The 13,211-nt window shown below is 47.7% G+C and overlaps 1 protein-coding gene across 7 annotated transcripts in view; it reads right to left on the bottom strand.

The window, feature by feature from the left end:
* Window positions 1–38: 38 nt before the first annotated feature.
* Window positions 39–13,211, bottom strand: part of KMT2E (lysine methyltransferase 2E (inactive)) — a 59,631-nt gene continuing 46,458 nt past the window's right edge. For 5 of the 7 annotated variants that reach the window (XM_039355905.1, XM_039355904.1, XM_039355903.1 and 2 more), the window contains 7 exons: window positions 12,779–13,032; window positions 11,212–11,268; window positions 9,081–9,650; window positions 6,337–6,629; window positions 3,900–3,988; window positions 3,335–3,426; window positions 40–1,696 (listed from right to left, as the gene is read on the bottom strand). In XM_039355905.1, the coding sequence (XP_039211839.1) occupies window positions 164–1,696; window positions 3,335–3,426; window positions 3,900–3,988; window positions 6,337–6,629; window positions 9,081–9,650; window positions 11,212–11,268; window positions 12,779–13,032 (2,888 nt within the window). In that variant the 3' untranslated portion in view covers window positions 40–163. Of the gene's footprint in view, window positions 1,697–3,334; window positions 3,427–3,899; window positions 3,989–6,336; window positions 6,630–9,080; window positions 9,651–11,211; window positions 11,269–12,778; window positions 13,033–13,211 lie in introns of all 7 variants that reach the window. The other 2 variants (XM_039355906.1, XM_039355909.1) reach the window with 1 other exon arrangement.

Here is a 13,211-nt window from a genome sequence, read left to right as displayed (position 1 = left end):
CTGGTGTTTCGCTTTTATACAAAGTATAATGTACAAGCTTTAAAAAGTACCTTGAACAGGTACATATGAAATATACAGTTTTTTACAGAACATTTTTAAAATGTTTAGAAGCGAAGGAGACGGGGGGTGGGTAGGGAGGGCGGGCAGGAGTAGGGGGTCCGTTTTAATGCCAGCCGGAACCGTGGTAATTGTTTTGAAACGTCGGCGGCACTTGGGCTCTGTGGATAGGGATCTGCCCGGGCAGCGGAGATGCTTGCTGAGGTCCTTGCACGCCGTGAGGAAGGGACACAGAGCCCGGATGAGGGCAGAAGCCGGAGGCCGTAGGGGTGGTGGCAATACTGGCTGGTCCTTGAGGCTGCTGGAGGTGAGACACCTGGCCGGGCAGGGGACAGTGCGCTCCCGTCCCGGCTGGCTGATGCTGAGGTCCGGATCCCAAAGGGGGATGAGGCGGCGGCTGTGATGGGTAAGTTGACACCGTTGAATGAGCGCTTGAAGGGAAAAGGGAGGGCCCTTGGTGAGATGGGTGATGTAGTCCTTGGGCCGGCGCCGGGTGATGAGCGGAGCTCAATACGTTGGAAGGTGGTGGTGGTGGAGGAGGCGGCGGTGGTGGTGGTGGAGGAGGCGCCGAGCTTACTACGTGCTGGTGTTGTGCTTGCAAACCTTGATGGGCTGCGGTGGGGTGAGTAGGGAGGTGGTGAGGGAGGGGGCCGGGAGGCGGCGGCGGGGGTGGAGGCAGGTGGTGGCTGGCGGCCGGCGAATGGAGGTGGGAACCGGTGGCCGCGTGCGCGGGACTCACCCCGTGGGCCGTGGCGTGCGGCGGGTGCGTGTTCTGTGGCTGCACCAGGTGTCCGGGAGCCGCTGGAGGAGGGGGTGGAGGCGGGGGCACCCCCACCACGGGGCTCGGGTGATGGATGCTGGGCGTTGGGGAGGGCAGGAAGTGCCCGCTGTTGGCCAGGTGGCCCGAGACGGGCGGCTGCTGACAGGTGGTGCCGGCGAGGGTTTGGTTTGGTCCGGAGGGGAAGATGGTTTGCTGGGACGGGAGGCCGCTTTTGATCGGGTTGTAATTTTGAAAGTTTCCTGAGGGGGGCTGCTGGTTTTGATAGTACGTGGAGGAGGGGGGCGGAGGGGGAGGGGGCGGTGGGGCCCCCGCGTTGAGAGTTTGTTGGTGAAACTGACCGTAAGAGACTGAAGAAGATGGGGGGAACAACGTCCCAGCGGTCGGCTGCGGGGCGCCGGGCTGAAGCGCTTGGGTGGCGGCGTAAAAGCCCCGGTGCGAGTCTCTCTGAGGTGTCCCCACTTGGGGAGACGGCGGGTGGTGAGGCCGGTACGGTGACCCCAGCGGTTGGGAAGGAGGCTTTGGCGACAGGTAGCCGTGCTGGGCTGGGGCGAGGGGGGTGGACGGCTTGGGGGGGTTTTCGACGTGAGGCGACGTGGGGCAAGGGAGCTTCGGTGGGGCTGGCGGCGGCGGCGGCTTCTGGCCGAGAGGATCAGCCGCCCCGCGCAGGAGGGGCTGGGGCTGTTTCGAAAGTGCTTCGGCGGTATTGGGCGGCGGTTTCGGTTGCTGGTCTGGTTTGGGGTGAGTTGCGCTGTCGGCCCCGGGAGTGTCTCCTGCGCTCTCCCACTGGGAATCCTGTTTTGTGGGCGTTTTTCCGAGCGGCTGAACAGGAACTACAGGATTTGGTGAAGAAGAAGTAGTCTACATCAAGAGAAAGAAGAGTTAAGGGTCTGCCATTTGTCGGAAAGACATTCATCCTGGCTAAAAATAAAAAAAGCAGTTCTGTGTAGGCTAAAGGAAGGAGGACCACCAAGAACAGCATTTCTTCACGCAAGAGGCCCTCACGATGTAGATCTACCTCTTTAAACTTTTGAACCTCATGAAATGAAAGAATCGATACTCCTGTTTTGTGACTTATATAAAAACAATCGCAACTTCTAGAAAAAAGCTTTACTAACATTTGAAGAAGGTAACTAGTTCGAGTAAGAATTGCAGCCCAAAATGTCGTGCCTCTTGGGGGTTTTGCAGTAGAGAACTAGCACGGTGTATTTATATTAATGCATTTAACTAATTCTTTAAAAGCAAAAAATTAAGGCAATATTTAATTGGTATGAATAGATCTGTTCAGTGCCTGGCATTCATAGGATAATGGCTTCAATCTCATTTCAAGAATTGTTATTCTGAAATCTTAAAAGCAAAATAGACACACTCTCTAGTATTTCAAATACAGGTAGTCCTCGCCTTAACGACCACAACTGAGGCTCAACACTTATGATGTTAAGCGAGACGTTTGTTAAGTGACTTTTGCACCATTTTACAACCTTTCTAGCTACAGTTGTTAAGGGCATCATTGCCCTTAAGTTAATAACCCGGTTGTTAAGTGAATCTGTCTTCCCCATTGACTCTGCTTGTCAGGGGGTCTCAAAAGGAAGTCACGTGACCCTGGGGGGATGCTGCGACCGTCATAAAGATGAACCAGTTAGCAAGCATCCAAATTTTGATCACGTGACTACGGGGACGCTGCAGTGGTCATAAGTGTGAAAAAATGATCCTAAGTCACTATTTTTGGTGTCGTTGTAACTCTGAACAGTCACTAAATGAACGGTTGTAATTTGAGGACCAGCTGTACTACATTTGCGTTTGCTGGTGAGAGCTCTCTATCCAGTCTTGAGACACTCCTGTGCAGTTACCTAGTACTTAGTTTTTTAACCTATACCAGGGGTGGGCAACCTTGGCTCTTTTAGGACTCGTGGACTTCAACTCCCAGAATTCCTGAGCCAGCCACGCTGAGGGGAAAGGGAGAGGTTTCCAAGCTGAGCCAGACTGGCTGAGGAATTCTGGGAGTTGAAGTCCACGAGTCATGAAGGGGCCAAGGTTGCCCACCCCTGTTCTAGGCTAACTTGTACTGGCAAAATGACTACTTCTGACACATTTCTGCAACTCACAAGGGTACAGAATTATAACCTCAAATCTGACCTGGGCACTATCTAAGAACTGCTTTGCTGAACTAATAAAACCAGTCAAGTCCAGCATTCTTTTTTCCATCTTAGTCTTACAAATGTCTCTAGGGATTCAGAGTAACAGGGTGTCAGAGATCTTTTTGTCTCCAGCTTTTGATAATTAAAATTATATTGCTTCTTTATGAAAATGGTGTTTGAATTCTAAGCTGAGTAATAAACCTCTCTCTCTCTCTCTCTCTCTCTCTCTCTCTATCTATCTATCTACTTTATCTCTCTATATATCTAGTCTATTTATCTCTATAATCTGTCTGTCTGTCTATCTATCTACACACACACACACACACACACACACACACACAGAAACTCGATCGTGCTGTACCTTGCTTGGTTTTAGAGGACTCTTGCACGTCTTCAGAGGAGTATCTGGGGATGGACATTCACTTGTAGGCTCCAGATTTTCAGGATCAGTTTCTGCAACAAACAAGTCTATAAATAGAAATGTTGCTGGGTCTGGACATTGGTAAGAAATTGGGAAGGGGGGGGGGAATAGATTAAACTTTTATATATGTAACAGACAGAAGCCCAGACCGTTCTCCTAAGATCCAATAACTGGTGTCTTGTGGTGAACAGTTGCCACTAATCAACAAAGACCACCAGAAACAATAGCACTAGTAATAGCACTTATAGACCGCTTCACCGTGCTTTACAAAGCCTCCTCTAAGCGGTTTACAGAATCAGCCTATTGGCCCCCAACAATCAGGGTCCTCATTTGACCAACCTCGGAAGGCCGAGTCAACCTTGAGCCGGTCAGGATCGAACTCCTGGCTGTGGGAATGCAGAGTCAGCCTGCAATATTGCACTCTTAACCTCTGTGCCACCGCGGCTCGGCAACCAGGAGGTGCTGCACAAAAGGAGGGAGTGTGATCCACTCGGTGATCTCTTACCAGAATCCTTGTCTTTCCTATGATCACTAAGAAGCAATGCGCGCTGATAACTTCGTTCCCTGACTTGCTCCACCGAGGTTGAAGAGGTCCTTTAAAAGAGAAAGAAAAACCCAACTTGTAATTTGCTTCACCACAAATGTCAGGGCTATTTTAATTCGGGCTCCCTTGCTATCCAAATGGGCGTGAAGAACAGTTTGGCAGCTTATAATTTTAAGGGTTCCTGAAATATTTGAGGCTGTCATGATTAAGGAAAATGCAAAGGCGTGGAAGTATTCTACGGCCTTAGGAAGGCCTCTGGAGGTTCTCCTTGGGTGTTTCCTCGTGGGAAAAAACAGTGGGATGTGAGAGCAACGGTGGGTGAATTCCGGGGTATTTTACACAGTACGGGATCTAGATGAGCCCATATGGGGTCTCCAGAGTAAGAACTATATAGTTGCTCACAGACTGAACGGGACAGTGAGCTGAGCCACGTAAATTTGTTTTAACACTGGTGAAACCTGTAGCCTGGCACATACCTTACTAGCCCCAAGTAAGAGAGTAGTTAGGAAAGTCCAGCAAGAAGGACTCGGTGAAAAGGTTGAGTTGTTCCTCACTTTAGTGTCCAAGTGAGAGGGATGCAATGATCTTTCTCTCTCTGTGCCCTAGAGCACCCACCTGCCTAGTGAATAGGCATGGAGATGTAGTGCAGACTAGAGGGTGGCGCCGTTTGCTAACCATGGCAGCAGGTTCTGCCCTCCACCTTTCTCTGGGAATCATGATCAGACCACGTCCTTTCCCCCTGACCTGTGCTAACCCCCCTGTTCCAAAGGAAGGCTGGCCAAAGAGAGCCCCCTGCCCAAAATGCAACAAAGGCAGGATGAGTTCTACACGATGGAATGTCCTGAAGAATCGGCTGTTTAGGAGAGGTCAAACATGTCTTGGGGGTTCCCTTCTGCCTTTGGTGGAAATAGCAGTGAAGACCATCTTGGAGCAACTAGGATGATTCTCATGCTGGCTTCTTACACGTCAAGACATTTCCACCCAGCTGCCTTATGCTCATCTGCTGCTCCCGTTAAAGATTCCTTTTAGGTTTTATGTTTTTAGATGCTGTATCTTTTATGCCATCCTCCTTATATGCTGATCCTTGCCGTTAATAAAGGTTGGAATTTGACTTGACCGATCACACCCAGCCTGCAAACAACACGGTTTCTTTTGTTTCCTGGGAGAAACTTTCCCAGCACAAGCCGTAACTGGTGTGAGAGTTAAGCCGGGAGCTAGCAGGTTCCAGAGCAGAGTTGTGAGCAGATTCAACTACTACCCAGTTTTAAAGCCGTGACGTTGTACAGACTGAAACGTTGCAAGCAGAGGTAAATGGGCCTGAACCACCTGACTGTGACCAAGACAGCCCCCACTCCTGAAAAATAAGGGACATCGGTAAAGAACTAAGACTTTAGCAGTTTCTGGCACTAAAAAGTAACTTCATGGAATCATCTGGCAGACACAAAAAATGCTCTTGGCCTATTCAACCTCCTGCCACGGTTGAGATTTTGATGGCAAGTCTCGTTGCTTAGTTTTCAACAACCCCCACCCCCGCCCCCAGATTCTCTCTAGGGCAGGCCTGACTGTACCATCGTTGTTATTCCAGCTAAGCACCAGTACCCAGTGAAGTCCACAAGGTACCATGGTTGAACACCCCTGCTCTTAATGGCATCGCGGGTGGTTTTCTGTATTCATTTGTTCCCTTGCATGGATAAACAGAACTGAGAGTCTGTCACCATCCAAAAGACTCATAAAGTCTGTTCAGTTTGTATGTAGACTGGTATGAATGGAATAAGGAATAGAATAGAATAGAATAGAATAGAAAATATAGAATGGAATGGAATGAAATAGAATAGAAAATATAGAATGGAATGGAATGAAATAGAATAGAAAATATAGAATGGAATGGAATGAAATAGAATAGAAAATATAGAATGGAATGAAATAGAATAGAATAAAAAATATAGAATAGAATAGAAAATATAGAATGGAATGAAATAGAATAGAATATAGGAATAAAGAACAGAATAGAATAGAACAGAACAGGAGCTGGAAGGGACCTTGGAGGTCTTCTAGTCCAGCCCCCTGCTCAAGCAGGAGAACCTATACCACCTCAGACAAGTGACTGTCCAATCTCTTCTTAAAAACCTCCAGCGATGGAGCATCCACTTTTCTGGTGGCAAGCTGTTCCACTGGTTGATTGTCCTCACTGTCAGGAAGTTTCTCCTTAATTCCAGGCTGCTTGCATTAACTTTGTATTAACTTTGAAATGTTTCAAAGTTACGCAAAGCAAACGAAGCAAACACATTTGGAAAACGGCTTTGGCCACCGTTTTGACGGGGTAGCTTCTTCTAACCCGCAAACGTGTTTTGCAAGGTCAGCGGCTTCTCGAGGGCGGATGCTTGAAAAGGATACTTACCACTGGACCTCCGGATCGCTCTTTTCGCCGGAAGCCTCCTTTAAGGACGAAGAGTTTTCGCTTTCTTCGGAAACGGCGCTGTAATCCGTGGCTGGCAAAGATAAGGGGAGGCTGGCGGTCTGTTCCCTCTCCGGCTGCTCCCCATTTTCACTGCTGGTGTAGCCGTCGGGAGCAGCACCGCCGTTGCCTCCCCCGGCAGCATGAGGCGACATGCTCAGGAGAGAAAAAGTTTCGGCTTTGGAGCCGCTTTTTCGGGCTTCTCGCTGCCTCTTGCGGTATTCCAGAAGTGACACCTAGGAAAAAAGGGAAAAGGAGAGGATGGCTTCTCTTAATTTTGCTTTTAAGTTATCACAGCACAGGTCTTCCCCCCGCCCCCAGACTCTTGTACACTGTTTTGAAAAGACAGTGAAAAACGCTCATTTTTTGGTCACAATCATCACAGAGCTTTGTGTGTGTGTGTGTGTGTGTGTGTGTGTGTGTGTGTGTGTGTGTGCTTTGACCAGCTGAATAACATGCCGATTTATTCACTGTAATATTTGAAAAGCACCCACCGGCAAAAAGTAAAGTTTAAAAATATTTGACACGTCAGCATCAGCTTGCCTTTACTATTGATGCAGAAATGTCTACTTAGGAAGCATTGGCAGGTAGTCCTCAACTTAGGACCGGTTATTTGGAATGACAAGATGCTTCCCAAAAAAAAAGTGACTTGCAAAATCTATGTTCAAAGTCACAACTGCCGTGACCCCAGGTCACATGACTGCGTTTTGGGGCGCATGGCAGCGGCAGGGTCCTGCGATCACGTGAGGGTGGTTTGCAACGTTTTGGCTGTTTTTTTCAAGAGAAAAAAAAAGCGCATGGGATAAGGCAGATTCAGACTTACGACCGTGTGATTTGCTTACCAACTGCCACCAAGTAGAGTCCAGTCACGTGGTGACTCAACTTAACAACGGCAATGGCTTAGGATCAAAATTCTGGCTTCAGCTGTCGCTGTTAAGTCAAGGGCTTTGTGTACCCATTCAGGCAGAGGTCTTCAACCTCCGGTCCGTGGCCCGTTGGGAACCGAGCAAAGCTTTATCTAGCATGAGTGGGATCTAGGTTATATTCTAGCTTGTGCTTTGTTGAGATTCAATATTAGCAACCCTGAATCTTTATCTCTAACAGGCTCAGGAATTCTGGGAGTTGAAGTCCACAAGTCGTATAGGGGGCATGGTTGCCCACTCCTGACCTGGTTTACACCTGATTTTTCCACAGGTAAAAAATCGGCACAAGGCCTAGATAAGGGGCAGATTTCCACACAAAGTGAGACGCTTAAAGCAAAGTACTGCCATCTCTAATATGCTGCACAAGTACAGCATAGGTGGCATCATGCTCAATAGCAGTAACTGTGAGAGGGACCTCGGAGACCTAGTAGACAATCACCTAAATATGAGCCAGCCGTGTGCTGCAGCTGCCAAAAAGGCCAACACAGTGCTAGGCTGCATTAACAGAGGGATGGAAGTGTTAATACCACTTTACAAGGCCTTGGTAAGGCCACACTTGGAATCCTGCATCCAGTTTTGGTCACCACGATGTAAAAAAGATGTTGAGACTCTAGAAAGAGTACAGAGAAAAGCAACAAAGATGATTAGGGGACTGGAGGCTAAAACATATAAGGAGCGGTTGCTAGAATTGGGTATGTCTAGTTTAACGAAGAGAAGGACAAGGGGGGACATGATAGCAGTCTTCCAATATCTCAGGGGCTGCCCAAAGAAGAGGGAGTCAAGTTATTCTCCAAAGCGCCTGAAGGCAGGACAAGAAGCAACAGGTGGAAACTAATCAAGGAGAGAAGCAACCTAGAACTAAGGAGAAACTTCCTGACAGTGAGAACAATTAATCAGTGGAACACCTGCCTCCAGAAGCAGTAAATGCTCCAACACTGGAAGTTTTTAAGAAGAGACTGGACAGCCATTTGTCCGAAATGGTGTAGGGTTTCCTGCCTGAGCAGGGGGTTGGACTAGATGACCTCCAAGGTCCCTTCCAACTTTACTACTATTGCTATATGTTATGGGCATTTCCCTCACAAGCTTCCTTCAGACTGATCTGCCCCAGGGGAGCCATGCTGTAGATTATCAGGATTCAACTAGGCCTATACAGGTAGTCCTTGACCTACGACCCACAACTGAGCCCAAAACCTATGTTGCTAAGTGAGAGACATTGCTGAAGTGAGTTTTGCCTCATTTTACAACTTTTCTTGCTGCAGTTGTTGAAGTTAGTAACCCGGTGGTTAAGCGAGTCTCGCTTCCCTCTTGACTTTGCTGGTCAGAAGGACGCAAAAGGGGATCACGTGACCCCCACAACCGTCGTTAAGTATGAGACAGTTGCCATGCCGCTGAATTTCAATCAGTGATCGTGGAGGATGCTGCGATGATCGTTAAGTGTGAAAAATGGTCCTAGGTCCCTTGTTTCAGCGCCATTTGTAACGCTGAACAGTCACTAAGCGGACTGTTGTTAAGTCAAGGGCTCTCTGCATCCCTTCATTGCACTCCATTATTTATCTACTCCCAGGGCTTTGAAGTGTACACAAGTTATTTGCCTCCAGTGCTGAGATTGAATTGCAATATCACTAGTTCGTAAGTCGATTTTGTGAGACAGTTCAGTTTCCTAGCGGGTGCCTACGCGGAAGCCTTTGAAAAGCCTTAAGGATATAACATTTATATAATAAGCAGAAAAGCATCCCTACGTGTGGCCTCTCCTGAAGTCGGTACCTTTTTCTTTTGCGGAGGATTCTGGGGTGTGCCGTTGCCGTCCATCAGCCCGTCAGTACTGGCAGTCCTCCCAAAACTGGCTGCCAGTCCCTCTTCGGAAGGACAAAAAACCGGCGCGTCCACAAACATGCCTCTCGCCTCCTCTGGAATCAGGCACTTCGACTCGTTGATCCGGAACCCGCCGCCGACTTCTAACTGGTGTGAAGGAGTTAAGTCTCTCAAATTAGAATTCACGGAGAAATTGACACCTGTCCGGTCGGGACTTTTTACCCAGGTCGGATAAACCGCTCCCCGCCCGCAATGAGCCGCTTCCAGTTGGCTGCTTGCATCAGTCCGGTTGTGGCAGGGAGCGTCCAGCGTTTTGTGCAGCGCGCTTTGCTCGACCGCTTCCAGTCCCAGCGGGAGCTCGGAGGGGGGCTCCTTTTCTCCCGAGCACTGCCTGGGGCCCTCCGCTCGACTCCTCGGGCTGGAGTAGCCGATCGTCTTGATCTCTTGCAGGCAGATTTCCGTCAGGCTGGAATTTCGGAACGGGTTGAGTGCTAGCATGGACGCGCAGGAACGTTCGTATCCCTGTCCCAAAAAAAGAGGTGGGGAACGTGACAAGGTTGGGGGAAATAGCACGAGGCAGCCTGAATAAAAGATCTCTTCCGTGGGAAACTATTCTGGCAGTTCGTTTTTAATGTATTTTTTTTCTGTATTTGCTTTTAAAGCCAACTTGTAGGTTTATTCTACAAGATCTAACTGTAGATCTAACAACTGTAGATCTAAAATGTGTGAGTTTTTCCTTAAGGTTAATAGGTGTGTTGGTATAGACTAGGGATAGGCAACCTTGGCCCTTTTATCACTCGTGGACTTCAACTCCCAGAATTCCTGAGCCAGCCACGCTGAGGGGAAAGGGAGAGGTTTCCAAGCTGAGCCAGGCTGGCTCAGGAATTCTGGGAGTTGAAGTCCACCAGTCATAAAAGAGCCAAGGCTCCCCACCCCTGCCCTATATCAGGGGTCCTCAACCTTGGCAACTTTAAGACTCGTGGACTTCAACTCCCAGAATTCCTGAGCCAGCATGGCTCAGCTTGGAAACCTCTCCCTTTCTCCTCAGCTTGGCTGGCTCAGGAATTCTGGGAGTTGAAGTCCACGAGTCCTAAAAGAGCCAAGGTTGCCCACCCCTGGGATAGATGTGCCACAATTTTTATTTCTCTTTGTTCTTCCCTATGATTCATTTTTTATTTTTAACATTCCAATTGTTCTCTTTTTAAAAAACTGCTTTACTGAAACAATCTTTAATCATAGCTGGTGACTATACCCATTCCTAAGAACTGAAAAGTTCTGGAAGAACAACGAAAGTTAGCTATCCAATTAATTGCATTGGGACCTGAGAGGGAAGATGCCAAATTGATCCCTTTATTTACGACTGTGTCATTAAAAGACAACATTGTCTGAGCACTTTGCCACACCTAGATTGCATTATCTGTTAGCTTATGTTCTTTGGCATATTAGACCTTTCATGCACATCCCACCATTTTTTAAATTTTATTTTAAAAGGAAATCCTACTTAAGTTTGTGAAAGTAGGAACTTGGGAAGCTAGACCCTAGGACAGTGGTTCTCAACCTTTTTAATGCCGCGACCCCCAACCGGTCGTAAGTCGAGGACTACTCAACCGGTCATAAGTCGAGGACTACTCAACTGGTGCAGCCCCGTTGGCAGAATGGGACTTTTGGCGGGCTCAGCAGGGCAGAGACAGCCTGGACAATTCCTATTGGCTTTGGAAAGCCAATAGAATTAGACACTATTCAAGAGAGTCTATTCTGTTGGCTTTCAAAAGCCAACAGAATAAAAGGGAGTAGCACAGCTAAGGAAAAGGGGAAAAAAAGGGCAGACTGCATTGTTTCGCAACCCCCGTAAAATGGTCGTTTGATCCCAAATGGGGTCCCGACCCACAGGTGGAGAACCGCTGCCCTAGGAACTATCAATTATTCCTCAGGATTTCCCCTATCTTTATCTTCTAGGATCTCGCGCCCACAAATGTGTATTCCTACAAACCCTAACCCTGAACTACACATTCTAAGAATTTACAGCATAGGAAAAAAAAAGATTTGCAAAGCAGACCAAATAAAACTTCCCGCGCGAACTTACCTCTTGATTAAATGTTCGCCTCTTAACTTCTGGAGAACTTTCAGGTGAAGAAATATTCTGCAGCGAAAAAAAAAAAAAAAGGGAGGGGGGGACGTTTGAAAACTGCAGAAGCAAACAATTCTGATGTTTTTTTGAAAATAAAGAATAAAATCATTTCTCTTCAATCGTGTAAAACTACCTCTTTCTTTAGTTAAATGCTGACTGCACCCATGTATGAAAAGAGAACCCTAAAAACTTTCCTTGGGAAAGGCTCTTTAGAAGCATCCTTCACAGAGTTCTAAAAGGTGACAGTAGTGACAGATTACAGGTAGACCTCGACTTACAACAACTGAGCCCGTTGGTGTCGCTAAGTGAGACATTCGTTAAGTGAGTTTTGTCCCGTTTTACGACTTTTCAGGCCACGGAGGCTAAGCGAATCCCTGCAGTTGATAAGTTAGTAACCTGGTTGTGAAGTAGTAGTAGTGAATCTGGCTTCCCCATGCACTATGCTTGTCAGAAGGGCACAAAAGGGGATCACATGATCCCGGGACACAGCCAAGATCGTGTGTGTGTGTGTGTGTGTGTATGTATGTATGTATGTATGTATGTATGTATGTATGTATCTATCTATCTATCTATCTATCTATCTATCTATCTATCTCTGTTTTCTGAGGTTTTCGCGGGTGTTTGTATGTAGGTCTTTGGTTATTCGGGTTTTCTCCCACGTAAAATTGGAAGTGTCTTGGCGACGTTTCGACGAAGTCTCATTCATCATCTCCAGGCTGGTGCTTTCGGCTTCGTGCTTCTAGAAGCATGAAGCCAAAAGTACCAGCCTGAAGATGACGAATGAGACTTCGTCGAAACGTCGCCAAGACACTTCCAATTTTACGTGGGAGAAAACCCGAATAACCAAAGACCTACATACATACATACATACATATATCAGTGATGGCGAACCTTTTAGAGACTTGAGTGCCCAAACTGCAACCCAAAACCCATTTATGCATCGTCGGGTGCCGGGTGGGCGTGGCCCATTGGCTGGGTGTGGCCCATTGGCTGGGCGTGGCTGCGGTGGTAATGGCAGACTGGGTGGGACTAAAAAGTTCAATCAATCAATTCCAACTTTGCAAGATCTTTTTTCTTCCACGAGAAGTTGAAATTGACTGATTGAACCTTTTTTTTTTTTTTTGCACACAGCGGCGGAGGCCTAAAGTGAAAAGGTTTTATAAAACCCAGCTAGGCCTAGGGCGACGGCGCATGTGCCCACAGAGAGGGCTCTGCGTGTCATCTGTGGCACCTGTGCCATAGGTTCGCCAGCACTGGTATATATGAACCGGTTGCCAAATGTCTAAATTTGGATCACATGATCATGGGGATGCTGCAATGGTGGTTAACTAGGAAAAATGGCCATAAAGCCGCAGTGCTGTCTTGTAACTTTGAACAGTCACTAAGCGAACATTTAAGTCGAGAAATACATGCATAGCTTTATTCTTCGTGAATGGAGCCATTCCCCCGCCCCCCTGAAGCAATGAAGGTGCAAAAAAAAATGGATTTATCGGACCAGGCAGGACAGGAGCCGGAGACTCACCTCAAAGTGCACTGCATTTCCATGGACACATGGAATCACCGAAGTAACGGATGAATAAATAGGCTTGTAACCGTTCCTGCAGGTTTCGTCTTCCACTTTGATTCGGGGAGGCGTGGCGAGCAATAAGGGGTCCGAGGCGGAGAAATCGGCGTGGGTGGGCGTGGCGTATGGAGAAGGAGTGGGCGTTGATGTTTCTGAATAGGCGGAGTCCAACAGCTGGTACTGCCTTCGCTTCTTGAGTGGCGTTGTCAGATCTGGGGAGGTAAAACGGGGAGAAAAGGCAGAAGTCATTTATCTCTGATCTAAGCCTTTATTCCACCATTTAAAATGAACGAGCGGCAAAAGGCCTCCCATTCTTGCAGGAGTTGAAATTGATGTATGTATGTATGTATGTATGCATGTATGTATGTGTAAAATAAGAGCCACGGTGACG

Source organism: Crotalus tigris, unplaced genomic scaffold (genome assembly GCF_016545835.1).
Source record: "Crotalus tigris isolate CLP2741 ecotype Arizona unplaced genomic scaffold, ASM1654583v1 scf7180000018773.180596, whole genome shotgun sequence".
Classification (NCBI taxonomy): domain Eukaryota; kingdom Metazoa; phylum Chordata; class Lepidosauria; order Squamata; family Viperidae; genus Crotalus; species Crotalus tigris.
This window is presented reverse-complemented; position numbering and strand designations above follow the sequence as displayed.